Source organism: Pagrus major, chromosome 2 (genome assembly GCF_040436345.1).
Source record: "Pagrus major chromosome 2, Pma_NU_1.0".
NCBI lineage: Eukaryota > Metazoa > Chordata > Actinopteri > Spariformes > Sparidae > Pagrus > Pagrus major.
In genome coordinates, this window is record NC_133216.1 from 9,611,507 (window position 1) to 9,629,942 (window position 18,436).

The following is an 18,436-nucleotide window of genomic DNA, read 5'->3' on the forward strand; positions in this document are numbered from 1 at the left end:
CCTGAAAATATTGTCTGAAGCGTGGATGATACAGGCGCAGCTCTTGGATGAGCCTATGTCCATTTTCTGTCAGATAATGAACCGCAACTTTTTTTTCGTCTGGTGCAAAATTAGAACACAAGAATGCGAATATTTTGCACCGGACTCAGTGTGCATGCTTTACATGCGGAAAATTGCCGCACGGGTATTCCGCAAATCCGTGCCACATTTTCGTATCACACCGGTGTGAAACGGCTTTAAGCTGGTCAATGTGCAACTAACTTTATACAGTTATGGCTTGCTGAATGAATAAAGGCTTTTATATGTTATAATTTGTGACTATATATATACATATATATATATATATACATATATATATATATATATATATATATATATATGTATGTATATATATATATATAGATATGTATATATATATATGTATATATATAGTCACAAATATATATATAAATATAATATAAATATAAATATAAATATATATATATATATATATATATATAGATATGTATATATATATATACATATATATAATATGGTATTCATAAACAGAAAAAATATTTTTTATACACTGCTAAGAACCTCTGAGAAAATGTGATGAAATAAATCATTCTTTAGTCTCTGCCGGTTTTCTATCATGCTTTAAAACTTAAACATTATTCATACTGAAGGTCTTGGATTTAAACAAAAGAGAACAATCCAAGCAACTCTTTTGGCAAAAGGGTTTAAAAGTTTTTATTTAGATAGCTATATCATGTTGAATTACTTATTGAAAATTCATTTTAAAAATCAGCTGAGTAGCAACCCACAGGTAGTGGAACACAGGGCCTTCTTCCCTGGCTTTTTAAACTTGGATTTTGCCCTTTTTTTGAACTTCTGTGTTCCCAAAGCACCTTCATCACATTCTGTTTGAACTCAAGCACTCCAGATTTAATTTTTCTGAAGGTCTTAAATTTTACTTGGTAAGCCCTGCAGAAACCCTGTAAAATATTTACTGTCTTCATATATCAATGTTACATCACTCTAGTCGAATTACAGACTCATGAAATGTGTAAAACAAACATTTATCTAGTTAGTTATTTCCCCAAAAAGATAACCACTTGAGTGAGATTTATTTGGACAGATGTTCACCAGCTCAGAGTCTGCTGCACATTGTCCATATGTACTGTATTGTATGTTTTCAACATGGAGGGAGTGGAGCTCATTACAGCACTTTTCAGAGGCCAATTTTGATCATGCATGATGGAACAACAATGAGATTGGTCAGATGTTTTGTGTCTATAATCAGAATCTGCAAATTAAATCGACATCAGATAATGTGGAGCAGCAGTTGGGCCTATAAAGTAGATAAGCATAAATTGTATTCAATGAAAATACACAAGAAAGGTAGGCCTACAGGTTTGAGCCGGTTTCTGCTGTTCTATGATGGACGTAGTGCAGTTTCTTACATGGAATAACCTTTATTTCTCAGAACAAGAATAGACTGATGAGTTTTCGAATTTTGAGACCATCCATCTAAATGCTGATGCTCGAGATACTCAACTTGTCTTTGGAGGGCCAATTTCAGTGCTTCTTTAATCAGTACAACAGTTTTCAGCTGTGCTTACTAGTTGCACATGGGTTTTCTAATCATCAATTAGCCTTTTAACACAACAAACTTGGATTAGCCACTGGACCACAGGAGTAACAGTTGCTGAAAATAGTCCTTTGTGCAACTATATAGATATTCCATTAAAAAGTAATCGATTTCAAGCTAAAATAGTCACTTACCACATTAATAATGTCCAGACTTTATATCTGATCAATGTAATGTTATTTTTTTTTGGGGGGGGGGGGGGGGAGTGTCCTTTTCTTTCCAAAAAACTGAAAATACACTGCCAAAGTTGGCTACAAAAACTTCATAGAGTTTTTAGTATTTGAGTCGCATGCATGGAAAAGGGTTTGAAAGAACTGTATAGTTTGGCCTATCTCCTCACTGAATTCTGTTGTTCATGACAAACTTAATGCTTTATGATGACAGCATGTACATAATGTATCTCTGGAGAATTGTGAACGCCGCAAACACTCAGATAAGGGGAAGAGCATCCCAGAGATGTTGCTCACTGAAGACCTGTTATATGATAAGAACAGAGATCTAAAGCTTTGACTCCTCTGGCTCTTCTAGTTTATTTCATGTGTTGAATGTTGGTTGTGTGTTCACTTACAGTGTAAAGTGTCTGTTTGTTAAGGTTTTATCTCAAATTGAAGACATTTATGTGTTGTATGCTGTTCATTTTAGCTTCAGAGACATTTAACAAGTTTTATTCTGATTGTAATCACACTGACATTGTTGGTGCTTGTCTTTTAAATTGTGTATCAGAGTGTATATGGAAATTTTACTTATTTTTCCTTTAACAGGTTTGCTTCTGGCAACATTTGCAAAATGCAGAATCTGACTGAACTTTCAGGCAATGAAACATCCAATAACAGCCTGTCTGTGATCATTAAGGTGTGTGTTGTTATCCCGTTTTTCTGTGTCTTCCTCGGCTGCATTGGTGTCATGCTGCACATCTTTGTGTCTCACAGGCAGTTCATGGACACTTCACGTTACATCCTTTTTGCCTACATGCTGGTCAATGACACCCTGCAGCTCTTGTCCTCTGTGCTGCTCTTCCTCTTTGTCATGGGAGGGGTGAAATTTGCTCTTGTCTACTGCATTCCCTTGTTGTTCATTTCCACTGCCACTTTCCAGAACACACCGTTAATCCTGGCCACCATGTCACTCGAGCGTTATGTTGCCATCGTTTACCCCCTGCAGCGTCCGGTCGCCTGGCGCTCAGACCGCATCTGGATCATTATTCTGTCCCTGTGGCTCATAAGCTGCATCTTCACGATCATTGACCACTCCTTCATGGAGAATGATCCAGCTGTGGATATCCTCTCCACCCCTGTGCTTTGCAAAGCTACCGTTGTCAACTCATCTCAGATTCAGACATTGTTCAGAGCTGCTGCAAGTATTCTCTTCTTCGCAGTAGTGGCTGTTATCATCCTCTTTACATATGTGAGAATCCTGCTGGAAACCAGGAAGCTCAGACAAGACACAGCGTCTGTGAGTAAAGCCATGCACACCGTGCTGCTGCATGGCTTCCAGCTGCTGCTGTGCATGTTGGCTTTCACCATCCCCATCACTGAGAGTGTCATAGTGCTGCACTCCAACTGGAGACCAGAAAATGTCGCCTATTTTAATTACTTCTGTTTCATTCTAATTCCACGCTTTCTCAGCCCGGTCATCTACGGCTTCAGAGACCAGAGTCTCAGGGGCTACATCAGGAAAACATTCCTCTGCTGCTCGAACAAAGTAAAACCCTGCAGGCAAACTGCAGGACAACTTGTCTGTTTATCTAACTTTCAAAATCATAATTGAGTACAATTTGGATTAATATCTAAACCTTTCATCTGCATTTTTGTAGCCAATAAGGCTTTCTGATCACAAATGGACTTTGTTTTATGGGGTGTCTTTACAGTTTTCAACTTATTGAATGTGTTTTTATGCTGCACACGTACAAAGAAGACAAGACAAACAAATACTGACACAACTGCACATCAGAGGCTTCATCTCTCTTAAAAGGCATGTGTCAATTTTTGTACACTTGCAACTGATTGTTAATTCTTCCTTCTTTTTGACGCAACTGATCAGGGTAATTATATCAACAGAAACTCCTTTATATACACTGCTGACAAGTTCTGAGAAAATGTGATTATTTTAACTTCATACAGTTTTGGCTTGCTGAATGACTAAAGGCATTTATATGTTATCATTTGTGTCTATATACATATGTATATATATTAGGGATGCAACAATATTCAATATTTTATCGAACCGTTTAATACGCCCTGTTAGGCTCAATACACAAAGGCAAAAAATACAATACAATACAGTACAATACAATACTACAATAATGTTTGCTGTTTAGCTTGATTGGATACTGCATATGTTTTTTATGGAAGGCAATTAAGATAAGTGTTAAATTTTTATAATAAGGTTTGTGGTTTGACTATATGTGCTTTTAATTATTTTGACATGCAATATTGCCGTTGCTAGTGTGAGTAGTTTTATATTAAGATATTGAAACCGTACCGTTACCGTGTCCCAAAAACTGTGATGCATACCGAACTGTGGGAAAACTCTACCGTTGCATCCCTAATCTATAGATAGATAGATAGATAGATAGATATATGGTAATGATAAACGGAAAAAATATTTTTTATACACTGCTGAGAACCTCTGAGAAAATGTGATGAAATAAATCATTCTTTAGTCTCTGCTGGTTTTCTATCATGCTTTAAATCTAAGACCTTCAGTGTAAATAATGTTTAAGTTTTAAACAAAAGAGAACAATCCAAGCAACTATTTTTGGCAAAAGGGTTTTAAAAGTCTTTATTTAGATAGCTATATCATGTTGTATTACTTATTGAAAATTAATTTTAAAAATCAGCTGAGTAGCAACCCACACGTAGTGGAACACAGGGCCTTCTTCCCTGGCTTTTTAAACTTGGACTTTTCTCTTTTTTGAACTTCTGTGTCCACAAAGCACCTCCATCACATTCTGTTTGAACTTAACCCTCTATTGCATGAAATATTACTTAGACATGGTAAAAAATGTTTTGCATGTTTTTATTACTTAAAATAAACTAAATAACAGATATATTAAAAAAAAATCTTTAAAAAAGGTTGGTAAATTGTTGCCATATGGCAACAATATGCAATTGTGGAAAGTACCATAAAATCAAATTTTTTTACCAAAAACTCACTGTATTTAAAACAAGACTCAACAAATCCATCTCATACTTAGTGAAATGTTTAAACAAACATTTATACAGTAAAAACATTATATAATTTCAACAGTTACCTAAAATGTCTGGTAATAATAACCCAGAACCTGGAACCTGTCTCACTCAATCATTCATTCATTTCATTTCGTTTCATTTCATTCAGTCGTTTTTTGCTGTTTAATTTCATTTCATTCTCTTCATGCCTTGTGAAAGTCAACAAAGCAGTTCCTCTCTGCAGTGAAGCAGAGGAAAACTGCACACTTGGAGCACTTGCTTCTCACAATGCCCTTGCAACCTGGCATTTTGCATCTGCCCTTCTCAGATGCATGCAAGGGCCAGTGGTCGGAGCGGTCTCTGCGGACAGGATCTGGTGGGACAAAGCTTTGGGGCCCTCTTTTATTTTTCCCCACCACAACAGCTTGTGAAGGTCTCCCCTTCCTCTTGTTGCTTACCTTGCTCTCCATGCACAAGCATGAGGCCACTTGGATTTTGAAGTCCAACAGTGGGAGCTGGGCATTCTCTGGTATCTGGGACTGGCAGTCTCTTCTGTAAAGCAGCCACGCCTCTACCAGGGTCAAGTCAAGCATGTGGAATACAATGCGGTGGTACCATTTCTTGGACCGGATCTTGGTGCGATAGAGGGCGATTAAAGAATCCAAAAGATCCACTCCCCCCATGCACTTGTTGTAGACTGCTACTACTTTGGGGCGTGAGACACGGAGCACCTCTTTCTCTTTTTTGTCCCATCTTAGGACTTGTGTGGTGGGGTTTGCTGCTACAAATGTGCTTAGGAGGGTCACAGGACGGTTGTCAAATCATTTGACAGCCCAGAGCTTCACACCATTATGAGTGGTCATCTTCTCTTCATGTGTTCCCCGTCCTTTTGCTTTCATGGCACGATCATCCATAAATGTGCAGCCTGCAAGACGGCCCTGTCTCACAGTTCCGACACTATGGATCTTTTCCTTCTCCAGGAGTACCTGCAGGTCCACACCGCAGAACCAGTTGTCAAAAAACAGCTTGTGTGAAATGTTGGTGGGGATAGCTGAGGCCAACTTCAGCACAATGTTTCCACTAGCACCGATATCAGGGAATCCAGGACAGGGTTGAATGGACCCTGTGTACACATCAAAGTTTTACACAATGCCATGTTGGTCTGCTAGGATGAAGATCTTGTAGCCCCAGTGCTTTGGCTTCATAGGTATGTACTGCTTCAGTTGGCTCTTCCCCTTGAACGGCACCATCTGCTCATCAACACAGAGCATTTCATCCATGGGTGTGCTCCTGAAGCTGTCATTGAGGAAGTTGAGGAGAGGTCTCACTTTGAACAGCTTATCGCCCCCTGGTACCTGGTTGTTGTTGTCAGCAAAGTGGAGATTTCTCTTGATGTTTTCCCATCTATTTAAACTCATGGTGCTTGCAACCATCTCCACCCTTGTTTGCGGGTTCCAGTACAACCTGGTTTTTGGCAAGACATGGATAGACATGTAGAAGCTAACTCCAATGAACTGCTCCATTTCTGCAACAGTAACATTGAGGGGTCTGGTGACATCACGCTGCAATGCATATAGATTAGTTTGCCTGACAACTTCTTCGATTATTTCTCTGTGGAAAAGGTGGCGGAAGTAATCCACTGGTTCTGATACTCCAGATGGCTCCGGGAGGGAGCCTTTCCATTGTGGCACAGGTGGAATGGTTTTCTTTTTCTGCCACTTAAGGTTTTTCGCCTTATGGACTCTGGTATGTCATCCCTCCCTGCTTCATCTGTTGACAGTAACAACAAAAATGTGTATTTTAAATAACAACAATGGAAAGCATTATGAAACATTTAGTTATTTTTTGTCTATGTCACTCAGGCACAGAAACTAACTTACTCTCACAGGCATACTCCTACACACATTCACACATTCACACAACCATGCACACACTCCTGAGGATGAACTATCTAGTACTTCTACCTGCTCCCTCTGGCTCTGTGTCTGTGCCTGACTCTGATTCTGATCTGCCCCTGCTCTCATCCAGGTTTACATCAACCTCGTTGTCCTCATCACTGTCCACCTGCTCATCCTCACTGTGCTCTAGTGGAACAGCTATTTCTGCCCTGTTCTCTTTCCCTCACCCATAGAAGTAGCTGGGATGCATCTTTTATGGAGGAAATGGGATAATATGTTACAGATAACCTACAAAATACCTTAAATTACAAAATATAAAAAAATATAATGTTTTTACCTTTTAAAATATAAGCAAAAGTTGTAAACATAGTCTCAGAGTAGTTTCATGTAAGTCAATGGGACTCCATTAGGTTGAATGCACCAGGAAGTTTCCATATTTGCATACAGTTGCCATATGGCAACAAATGTGTTTTAGCATATTACAAAAACATATAAAATCAAAACTGAATTTAATGTTAAAAAATTAAAGTTTACTTACCCCAGATAGTGATTTCAATTTTTTATTTGATGAAACTTTTCCAAAATTCTGAATAAAAGGCAATCTTTGGGAGCCTCAGACAATGATGTTTACATGTCCATGTCCATGAGCAAAAAGGACTGGCAAACAGGATATCCTGGTCATGTGACCTCAGGAATTGTATTTCCTTCAAAGTAAAAGCCCCCTTTTCACAACTAACTGTAAAAACATAGATTTTATATCACAGCTTTTTTAGAAAAATAAGATAAAGTAATTGTTGCCATATGGCAACGCTATGCAATAGAGGGTTAAGCACTCCAGATTAAATTTTTCTGAAGGTCTTACATTTTACTTGGTAAGCCCTGCAGAAACCCTGTAAAATATTTACTGTCTTCATATATCAATGTTACATCACTCTAGTCGAATCACAGACTCATGAAATGTGTAAAACAAACATTTATCTAGTTAGTTATTCCCCAAAAAGATAACCACTTGAGTGAGATTTATTTGTACAGATGTTCACCAACTCAGAGTCTGCTGCACATTGTCCATATGTACTGTATTGTATGTTTTCAACATGGAGGGAGTGGAGCTCATTACAGCACTTTTCAGAGGCCAATTTTGATCATGCATGACGGAACAACAATGAGATTGGTCAGATGTTTTGTGTCCATAATCAGAATCTGCAAATTACATTGACATCAGACAAATGTTGTGGAGCAGCAGTTGGGCCTATAAAGTAGATTAGCATAAATTGTATTCAATGAAAATACACAAGCCTACAGGTTAGAGCCGGATTGTGCTGTTCTATGATGGAAGTAGTGCAGTTTCTTACATGGAATAGCCTTCATTTCTCAGAACAAGAATAGACTGATGAGTTTTCGAAGAAAGCTCTTTTTCTGGCCATTTTGAGACCACCATCCAACTAAATGCTGATGCTCCAGATACTCAACTTGCCTTTGGAGGGCCAATTTCAGTGCTCCTTTAATGCATACAACAGTTTTCAGCTGTGCTTACTAGTTGCACATGGGTTTTCTAATCATCAATTAGCCTTTTAACACAACAAATTTCGATTAGCCACTGGACCACAGTAGTAACAGTTGCTGAAAATAGTCCTTTGTGCACTTAAGTAGATATTCCATTAAAAAAGGGTTAGGGTTAGGGTTAGGGTCGATTTCAGGCTAAAATAGTCACTTACCACATTAATAATGTCTAGACTTTATATCTGATCAATGTAATGTTATTTTTATTGAAGAAAAAAGTGTCCTTTTCTTTCCAAAAAACTGAAAATACACTGCCAAAGTTGGCTATCAAAACTTCTTACAGTTTTTATTGTTTGAGTTGCATGCATGGAAAAGGGTTTGAAAAAACTGTCTAGTTTTGCATATCTCCTCACTGAATTCTGTTGTTCATGACAAACGTAATGCTTTATGATGACAGCATGTACATAATGTATCTCTGGAGACTTGTGAACGCCGCAAACACTCAGATAAGGGGAAGAACATCCCAGAGATGTTGCTCATTAAAGACATGTTATATGATAAGAACAGAGATCTAAAGCTTTGACTCTTCTAGCTGATGAAGACATCCTCAGGTGAGAGTTTATTTCATGTCCTGAATGTTGGTTGTGTGTTCGTTTACAGTGTAAAGTGTCTGTTTGTTGAGGTTTTATCTCAAATTGAAGACATTTATGTGTTGTATGCTGTTCATTTTAGCTTCAGAAACATTTAACAAGTCTTAATCTGATTGACATCACGCTAAATTTGTTGGTGCTTGTCTTTTAAATTGTTTATCACAGTGTATATGAAAATTTACTTATTTTTTCTTTAACAGGTTTGCTTCTGGCAACATTTGCAAAATGCAGAATCTGACTGAACTTTCAGGCAATGTAACATCCAACAACAGCCTGTCTGTGATCATTAAGGTGTGTGTTGTTATCCCGTTTTTCTGTGTCTTCCTCGGCTGCATTGGTGTCATGCTGCACATCTTTGCGTCTCACAGGCAGTTCATGGACACTTCATGTTACATCCTGTTTGCCTACATGCTGATCAATGACACCCTGCATCTCTTGGCCACTGTGCTACTCTTCCTCTTTGCCATGGGAGGTGTGAAATTTGCTCTTGTCTACTGCATTCCCTTGTTGTTCATTTCCACTGCCACTTTCCAGAACACACCGTTAATCCTGGCCACCATGTCACTTGAGCGTTATGTTGCCATCTTTTACCCCCTGCAGCGTCCGGTCGCCTGGCGCTCAGACCGCATCTGGATCATTATTCTGTCCCTGTGGCTCATAAGCTGCATCTTCACGATCATTGACCACTCCATCAAGGAGAAAGATCCTGCTGTGAATATCCTCTCCACCCCTGTGATTTGCAATGCTAAACGTGTCAACTCATCTCAAATTCAGACATTGTTCAAAGCTGCTACAAGTATTCTGTTCTTCGCAGTAGTGGCTGTTATCATCCTCTTTACATATGTGAGAATCCTGCTGGAAACCAGGAAGCTCAGACAAGACACAGCGTCTGTGAGTAAAGCCATGCACACTGTGCTGCTGCATGGCTTCCAGCTGCTGCTGTGCATGTTGGCCTTCACCAGCCCCATCACTGAGACTCTCATAGTGCTGCACTCCAACTGGAGACCAGAAGATGTCGCCTATTTTAATTACTTCTGTTTCATTCTGGTTCCACGCTTTCTCAGCCCAGTCATCTACGGCTTCAGAGACCAGAGTCTCAGGGGCTACATCAGGAAACATTTCTGTGACGCTCTAACAAAGTAAAGTAAAACCCTGCAGGCAAACTGCAAGACAACTTGTCTGTTCATCTAACTTTCAAAATCATAATTGAGTACAATTTGGATTAATATCTAAACCTTTCATCTGCATTTTTGTAGCCAATAAGGCTTTCTGATCACAAATGGACTTTGTTTTATGGGGTGTCTTTACAGTTTTCAACTTATTGAATGTGTTTTTATGCTGCACACGTACAAAGAAGACAAGAGAAACAAATACTGACACAACTGCACATCAGAGGCTTCATCTCTCGTAAAAGGCATGTGTCAATTTTTGTACACTTGCAACTGATTGTTAATTCTTTCTTCTTTTTGACGCAACTGATCAGGGTAATTATATCAACAGAAACTCCTTTATATACACTGCTGACAAGTTCTGAGAAAATGTGATTATTTTAACTTCATACAGTTTTGGCTTGCTGAATGACTAAAGGCATTTATATGTTATCATTTGTGTCTATATACATATGTATATATATATTAGGGATGCAACAATATTCAATATTTTATCGAACCGTTTAATACGCCCTGTTAGGTTCAATACACAAAGGCAAACAATACAATACAATACAGTACAATACAATACTACAATAATGTTTGCTGTTTAACTTGATTGGATACTGCATATGTTTTTTATGGAAGGCAATTAAGATAAGTGTTAAATTTTTATAATAAGGTTTGTGGTTTGACTATATATGCTTTTAATTATTTTGACATGCAATATTGCCTTTGCTAGTGTGAGTAGTTTTATATTAAGATATTGAAATCGTACCGTTGCCGTGGCCCAAAAACTGTGATGCAAACCGAACTGTGGGAAAACTCTACCGTTGCATCCCTAATATATAGATAGATAGATAGATAGATAGATAGATAGATAGATAGATAGATAGATATATGGTAATGATAAACGGAAAAATTATTTTTTATACACTGCTGAGAACCTCTGAGAAAATGTGATGAAATAAATCATTCTTTAGTCTCTGCTGGTTTTCTATCATGCTTTAAAACTTAAACATTATTCATACTGAAGTTCTTAGATTTAAACAAAAGAGAACAATCCAAGCAACTCTTTTGGCAAAAGGGTTTAAAAGTCTTTATTTAGATAGCTATATCATGTTGAATTACTTATTGAAAATTCATTTTAAAAATCAGCCGAGTAGCAACCCACACGTAGTGAAACACAGGGCCTTCTTCCCTGACTTTTTAAACTTGGGACTTTTCTCTTTTTTGAATTCCTGTGTCCACAAGGCACCTCCATCACATTCTGTTTGAACTTAAGCACTCCAGATTAAATTTTTCTGAAGGTCTTACATTTTACTTGGTAAGCCCTGCAGAAGCCCTGTAAAATATTTACTATCTTCATATATCAATGTTACATCACTCTAGTTGAATTACAGACTCATGAAATGTGTAAAACAAATATTTATCTAGTTAGTTATTTCCCCAAAAAGATAACCACTTGAGTGAGATTTATCTGTACAGATGTTCACCAGCTCAGAGTCTGCTGCACATTGTCCATATGTACTGTATTGTATGTTTTCAACATGGAGGGAGTGGAGCTCATTACAGCACTTTTCAGAGGCCAATTTTCATCATGCATGATGGAAAAACAATGAGATTGGTCAGATGTTTTGTGTCTATAATCAGAATTGACAAATTACATCGACATCAGACAAATGTTGTGGAGCAGCAGTTGGGCCTATAAAGTAGATTAGCATAAATTTTATTAAATGAAAATACACAAGAAAGGTAGGCCTACAGGTTTGAGCCGGTTTCTGCTGTTCTATGATGGAAGTAGTGCAGTTTCTTACACGGAATAGCCTTCATTTCTCAGAACAAGAATAGACTGACGAGTTTTCCAAGAAACCTCTTTTTTTCTGGCCATTTTGAGACCATCCAACTAAATGCTGATGCTCCAGATAATCAACTTGTCTTTAGAGGACCAATTTCAGTGCTCCTTTAATGCATACAACAGTTTTCAGTTGTGCTTACTAGTTGCACATGGGTTTTCTAATCATCAATTAGCCTTTTAACACAACAAATTTGGATTAGCCACTGGACCACAGGAGTAACAGTTGCTGAAAATAGTCCTTTGTGTACTTAAGTAGATATTCCATTAAAAAATCTTCGATTTCAGGCTAAAATAGTCACTTACCACATTAATAATGTCCAGACTTTATATCTGATCAATGTTATGTTATTTTTATCAGGGAAAAAAGTGTCCTTTTCTTTCCAAAAAACTGAAAATACACTGCCAAAGTTGGCTACAAAAACTTCATAGAGTTTTTATTATTTGAGTCGCATGCATGGAAAAGGGTTTGAAAAATCTCCTCACTGAATTCTGTTGTTCATGACAAACTTAATGCTTTATGACAACAGCATGTACATAATGTATCTCTGGGGACTTGTGAACGCCGCAAACACTCAGATAAGGCGAAGAACATCCCAGAGATGTTGCTCACTGAAGACATGTTATATGATAAGAACAACGGAGGTCTAAAGCTTTGACTCTTCTGGGTGATGAAGACATCCTCAGGTGAGAGGAGTTTATTTTATGTCCTGAATGTTGGTTGTGTGTTCATTTACAGTGTAAAGTGTCTGTTTGTTAAGGTTTTATCTCAAATTTAAGACATTTATGTGTTGTATGCTATTCATTTTAGCTTCAGAGACTTTTAACCAGTGTTATTCTGATTGTAATCACACTGAATTTGTTGTTGCTTGTCTTTTAAATTGTGTATCACAGTGTATATGGAAAATTACTTAATTTTTTCTTTAACAGGTTTGCTTCTGGCAACATTTGCAAAATGCAGAATCTGACTGGACTTTCAGGCAATGAAACATCCAACAACAGCCTGTCTGTGATCATTAAGGTGTGTGTTGTTATCCCGTTTTTCTGTGTCTTTCTCTGCTGCATTGGTGTCATGCTGCACATCTTTGTGTCTCACAGGCAGTTCATGGACACTACACGTTACATCCTTTTTGCCTACATGCTGATCAATGACACCCTGCATGTCCTGGCCACTGTGCTGCTCTTCCTCTTTGTCATGGGAGGTGTGAAACTGGCTCTTGTCTACTGCATTCCCTTGTTGATCATTTCCACTGCCACTTTCCAGAACACACCGTTAATCCTGGCCACCATGTCACTCGAGCGTTATGTTGCCATCTTTTACCCCCTGCAACGTCCGGTCGCCTGGCGCTCACACCGCATCTGGATCATTATTCTGTCCCTGTGGCTCATAAGCTGCATCTTCCCGATCATTGACCACTCCATCATGGAGAATGATCCAGCTGTGGATATCCTCTCCACCCCTGTGCTTTGCAAAGCTACACTTGTCAACTCATCTCAAATTCAGACACTGTTCAAAGCTGCTACAAGTATTCTCTTCTTCTCAGTAGTGGTTGTTATCATCCTCTTTACATATGTGAGAATCCTGCTGGAAACCAGGAAGCTCAGACAAGACACAGCGTCTGTGAGTAAAGCCATGCACACTGTGCTGCTGCATGGCTTCCAGCTGCTGCTGTGCATGTTGGCCTTCACCATGCCCATCACTGAGACTCTCATAGTGCTGCACTCCAACTGGAGACCAGAAGATGTCGCCTATATTAATTACTTCTGTTTCATTCTAATTCCACGCTTTCTCAGCCCGGTCATCTACGGCTTCAGAGACCAGAGTCTCAGGGGCTACATCAGGAAACATTTCTCTGCTGTTCTAACAAAGTAAAATAAAACCCTGCAGGCAAACTGCAGGACAACTTCTCTGTTTATCTACCTTTCATAATCATAATTGAGTACAATTTGGATTAATATCTAAACCTTTCATCTGCATTTTTGTAGCCAATAATGCTTTCTGATCACAAATGGACTTTGTTTTTTGGGGTGTCTTTACAGTTTTCAACTTATTGAATGTGTTTTTATGCTGCACACGTACAAAGAAGACAAGAGAAACAAATACTGACACAACTGCACATCAGAGGCTTCATCTCTCGTAAAAGGCATGTGTCAATTTTTGTACACTTGCAACTGATTGTTAATTCTTTCTTCTTTTTGACGCAACTGATCAGGGTAATTATATCAACAGAAACTCCTTTATATACACTGCTGACAAGTTCTGAGAAAATGTGATTATTTTAACTTCATACAGTTTTGGCTTGCTGAATGACTAAAGGCATTTATATGTTATCAATTGTGTCTATATACATATGTATATATATTAGGGACGCAACAATATTCAATATTTTATCGAACCGTTTAATACGCCCTGTTAGGCTCAATACACAAAGGCAAACAATACAATACAATACAGTACAATACAATATTACAATAATGTTTGCTGTTTAACTTGATTGGATACTGCATATGTTTTTTATGGAAGGCAATTAAGATAAGTGTTAAATTTTTATAATAAGGTTTGTGGTTTGACTATATCTGCTTTTAATTATTTTGACATGCAATATTGCCTTTGCTAGTGTGAGTAGTTTTATATTAAGATATTGAAACCGTACCGTTGCCGTGGCCCAAAAACTGTGATGCATACCGAACTGTGGGAAAACTCTACCGTCGCATCCCTAATATATAGATAGATAGATAGATAGATAGATAGATAGATAGATAGATAGATAGATAGATAGATAGATAGATAGATAGATGGTAATGATAAATGGAAAAATTATTTTTTATACACTGCTGAGAACCTCTGAGAAAATGTGATGAAATAAATCATTCTTTAGTCTCTGCTGGTTTTCTATCATGCTTTAAAACTTAAACATTATTCATACTGAAGTTCTTAGATTTAAACAAAAGAGAACAATCCAAGCAACTCTTTTGGCAAAAGGGTTTCAAAGTCTTTATTTAGATAGCTATATCATGTTGAATTACTTATTGAAAAGTAATTTTAAAAATCAGCCGAGTAGCAACCCACACGTAGTGAAACACAGGGCCTTCTTCCCTGACTTTTTAAACTTGGGACTTTTCTCTTTTTTGAATTCCTGTGTCCACAAAGCACCTTCATCAACAAAGCACAGACATTTTACTTGGTAAGCCCTGCAGAAGCCCTGTAAAATATTTACTGTCTTCATATATCAATGTTACATCACTCTAGTTGAATTACAGACTCATGAAATGTGTAAAACAAACATTTATCTAGTTAGTTATTTCCCCAAAAAGATAACCACTTGAGTGAGATTTATTTGTACAGATGTTCACCAGCTCAGAGTCTGCTGCACATTGTCCATATGTACTGTATTGTATGTTTTCAATATGGAGGGAGTGGAGCTCATTACAGCACTTTTCAGAGGCCAATTTTGATCATGCATGATGGAAAAACAATGAGATTGGTCAGATGTTTTGTGTCTATAATCAGAATTGACAAATTACATCGACATCAGACAAATGTTGTGGAGCAGCAGTTGGGCCTATAAAGAAGATTAGCATAAATTTTATTAAATGAAAATACACAAGAAAGGTAGGCCTACAGGTTTGAGCCGGTTTCTGCTGTTCTATGATGGAAGTAGTGCAGTTTCTTACACGGAATAGCCTTCGTTTCTCAGAACAAGAATAGACTGATGAGTTTTCGAAGAAAGCTCTTTTTTTCTGGCCATTTTGAGACCACCATCCAACTAAATGCTGATGCTCCAGATAATCAACTTGTCTTTGGAGGGCCAATTTCAGTGCTCCTTTAATGCATACAACAGTTTTCAGTTGTGGTTACTAGTTGCACATGGGTTTTCTAATTATCAATTAGCCTTTAAACACAACAAACTTGGATTAGCCACTGGACCACAGGAGTAACAGTTGCTGAAAATAGTCCTTTGTGTACTTAAGTAGATATTCCATTAAAAAATCTTCGATTTCAGGCTAAAATAGTCACTTACCACATTAATAATGTCCAGACTTTATATCTGATCAATGTAATGTTATTTTTATCAGGGAAAAAAGTGTCCTTTTCTTTCCAAAAAACTGAAAATACACTGCCAAAGTTGGCTACAAAAACTTCATAGAGTTTTTATTATTTGAGTCGCATGCATGGAAAAGGGTTTGAAAAATCTCCTCACTGAATTCTGTTGTTCATGACAAACTTAATGCTTCATGACAACAGCATGTACATAATGTATCTCTGGGGACTTGTGAACGCCGCAAACACTCAGATAAGGGGAAGAACATCCCAGAGATGTTGCTCACTGAAGACATGTTATATGATAAGAAGAACAGAGGTCTAAAGCTTTGACTCTTCTGGCTGATGAAGACATCCTCAGGTGAGAGGAGTTTATTTTATGTCCTGAATGTTGGTTGTGTGTTCATTTACAGTGTCTGTTTGTTAAGGTTTTATCTCAAATTTAAGACATTTATGTGTTGTATGCTGTTCATTTTAGCTTCAGAGACTTTTAACCAGTGTTATTCTGATTGTAATCACACTGAATTTGTTGGTGCGTGTCTTTTAAATTGTGAATCACAGTGTATATGGAAAATTACTTAATTTTTTCTTTAACAGGTTTGCTTCTGGCAACATTTGCAAAATGCAGAATCTGACTGGACTTTCAGGCAATGTAACATCCAACAACAGCCTGTCTGTGATCATTAAGGTGTGTGTTGTTATCCCGTTTTTCTGTGTCTTTCTCTGCTGCATTGGTGTCATGCTGCACATCTTTGTGTCTCACAGGCAGTTCATGGACACTACACGTTACATCCTTTTTGCCTACATGCTGATCAATGACACCCTGCATCTCTTGGCCACTGTGCTGCTCTTCCTCTTTGCCATGGGAGGGGTGAAATTTGCTCTTGTCTACTGCATTCCCTTGTTGTTCATTTCCACTGCCACTTTCCAGAACACACCGTTAATCCTGGCCACCATGTCACTCGAGCGTTATGTTGCCATCTTTTACCCCCTGCAGCGCCCGGTCGCCTGGCGCTCAGACCGCATCTGGATCATTATTCTGTCCCTGTGGCTCATAAGCTGCATCTTCACGATCATTGACCACTCCATCAAGGAGAATGATCCAGCTGTGAATATCCTCTCCACCCCTGTGATTTGCAATGCTAAACGTGTCAACTCATCTCAAATTCAGACATTGTTCAAAGCTGCTACAAGTATTCTCTTCTTCGCAGTAGTGGCTGTTATCATCCTCTTTACATATGTGAGAATCCTGCTGGAAACCAGGAAGCTCAGACAAGACACAGTGTCTGTGAGTAAAGCCATGCACACCGTGCTGCTGCACAGCTTCCAGCTGCTGCTGTGCATGTTGGCCTTCACCATGCCCATCACTGAGACTCTCATAGTGCTGCACTCCAACTGGAGAACAGAAGATGTCGCCTATTTTAATTACTTCTGTTTCATTCTAATTCCACGCTTTCTCAGCCCGGTCATCTACGGCTTCAGAGACCAGAGTCTCAGGGGCTACATCAGGAAACATTTCTGTGACGCTCTAACAAAGTAAAGTAAAACCCTGCAGGCAAACTGCATAACAACTTGTCTGTTCATCTAACTTTCAAAATCATAATTGAGTACAATTTGGAATAATATCTAAACCTTTCATCTGCATTTTTGTAGCCAATAAGGCTTTCTGATCACAAATGGACTTTGTTTTATGGGGTGTCTTTACAGTTTTTAACTTATTGAATGTGTTTTTATGCTGCACACGTACAAAGAAGACAAGACAAACAAACACTGACACAACTGCACATCAGAGGCTTCATCTCTCGTAATAGGCATGTGTCAATTTTTGTACACTTGCAACTGATTGTTAATCCATCCTTCTTTTTGACGCAACTTATCAGGGTAATTATATCAACAGAAACTCCTTTATATACACTGCTGACAAGTTCTGAGAAAATGTGATTATTCGTCAACACTAAAAGTAACTATCATTAATACATTAATAAATTGTGGCCTACAAAATGTTATTAATATTAATAATGTGTGTCTGTATAAGCTGGTCAGTGTGCAACTAACTTTATACAGTTTTGGCTTGCTGAATGAATAAAGGCATTTATATGCTATAACTTGTGTCTATATATATATGTACATATAATATATGGTAATGATAAACAGAAATTATTTTTTATACACTGCTAAGAACCTCTGAGAAAATGTGATGAAATAAATCATTTTTTAGTCTCTGCTGGTTTTCTATCATGCTTTAAAACTTAAACATTATTCATACTAAATTCAAACTCTTTTAAACAAAAGAGAACAATCCAAGCAACTCTTTTGGCAAAAGGGTTTAAAAGTCTTTATTAAGATAGCTATATCATGTTGAATTACTTATTGAAAATTCATTTTAAAAATCAGCTGAGTAGCAACCCACAGGTAGTGGAACACAGGGCCTTCTTCCCTGACTTTTTAAACTTGGACTTTTCCCGTTTTTTGAACTTCTGTGTTCCCAAAGCACCTTCATCACATTCTGTTTGAACTTAAGCACTCCAGATTTAATTTTT

The 18,436-nt window shown here is 37.9% G+C and overlaps 3 protein-coding genes and 1 long non-coding RNA gene across 4 annotated transcripts; 3 read left to right on the plus strand and 1 right to left on the minus strand.

The window, feature by feature from the left end:
- Nucleotides 1–2,419: 2,419 nt before the first annotated feature.
- On the plus strand, nucleotides 2,420–3,400 carry LOC141012454 (odorant receptor 131-2-like). Its single transcript, XM_073485940.1, has one exon. The coding sequence runs from the start codon at nucleotides 2,420–2,422 to the stop codon at nucleotides 3,398–3,400; it is 981 nt and encodes a 326-aa protein (XP_073342041.1).
- A 987-nt stretch (nucleotides 3,401–4,387) lies between these two features.
- Nucleotides 4,388–7,312, minus strand: LOC141014051 (uncharacterized). The gene is made up of 2 exons (XR_012180466.1): nucleotides 7,240–7,312; nucleotides 4,388–6,573 (listed from the first exon to the last, which is right to left on the minus strand). It is a non-coding gene; the product is annotated as an uncharacterized lncRNA (long non-coding RNA).
- A 1,763-nt stretch (nucleotides 7,313–9,075) lies between these two features.
- LOC141012462 (odorant receptor 131-2-like) lies at nucleotides 9,076–9,994 on the plus strand. Its single transcript, XM_073485951.1, has one exon. The coding sequence runs from the start codon at nucleotides 9,077–9,079 to the stop codon at nucleotides 9,992–9,994; it is 918 nt and encodes a 305-aa protein (XP_073342052.1). The 5' UTR covers nucleotide 9,076.
- Nucleotides 9,995–12,809: 2,815 nt separating this feature from the next.
- LOC141008217 (odorant receptor 131-2-like) lies at nucleotides 12,810–13,727 on the plus strand. Its single transcript, XM_073480470.1, has one exon. It carries the CDS (start codon nucleotides 12,810–12,812, stop codon nucleotides 13,725–13,727), a length of 918 nt encoding a protein of 305 aa, XP_073336571.1.
- Nucleotides 13,728–18,436: the final 4,709 nt, after the last annotated feature.

Bases quoted from the DNA above. Each gene is read 5' to 3' on its own strand.
- LOC141012462 (XM_073485951.1), top strand. From the start codon at position 9,077: ATGCAGAATCTGACTGAACTTTCAGGCAATGTAACATCCAACAACAGC.
- LOC141012454 (XM_073485940.1), top strand. From the start codon at position 2,420: ATGCAGAATCTGACTGAACTTTCAGGCAATGAAACATCCAATAACAGC.
- LOC141008217 (XM_073480470.1), top strand. From the start codon at position 12,810: ATGCAGAATCTGACTGGACTTTCAGGCAATGAAACATCCAACAACAGC.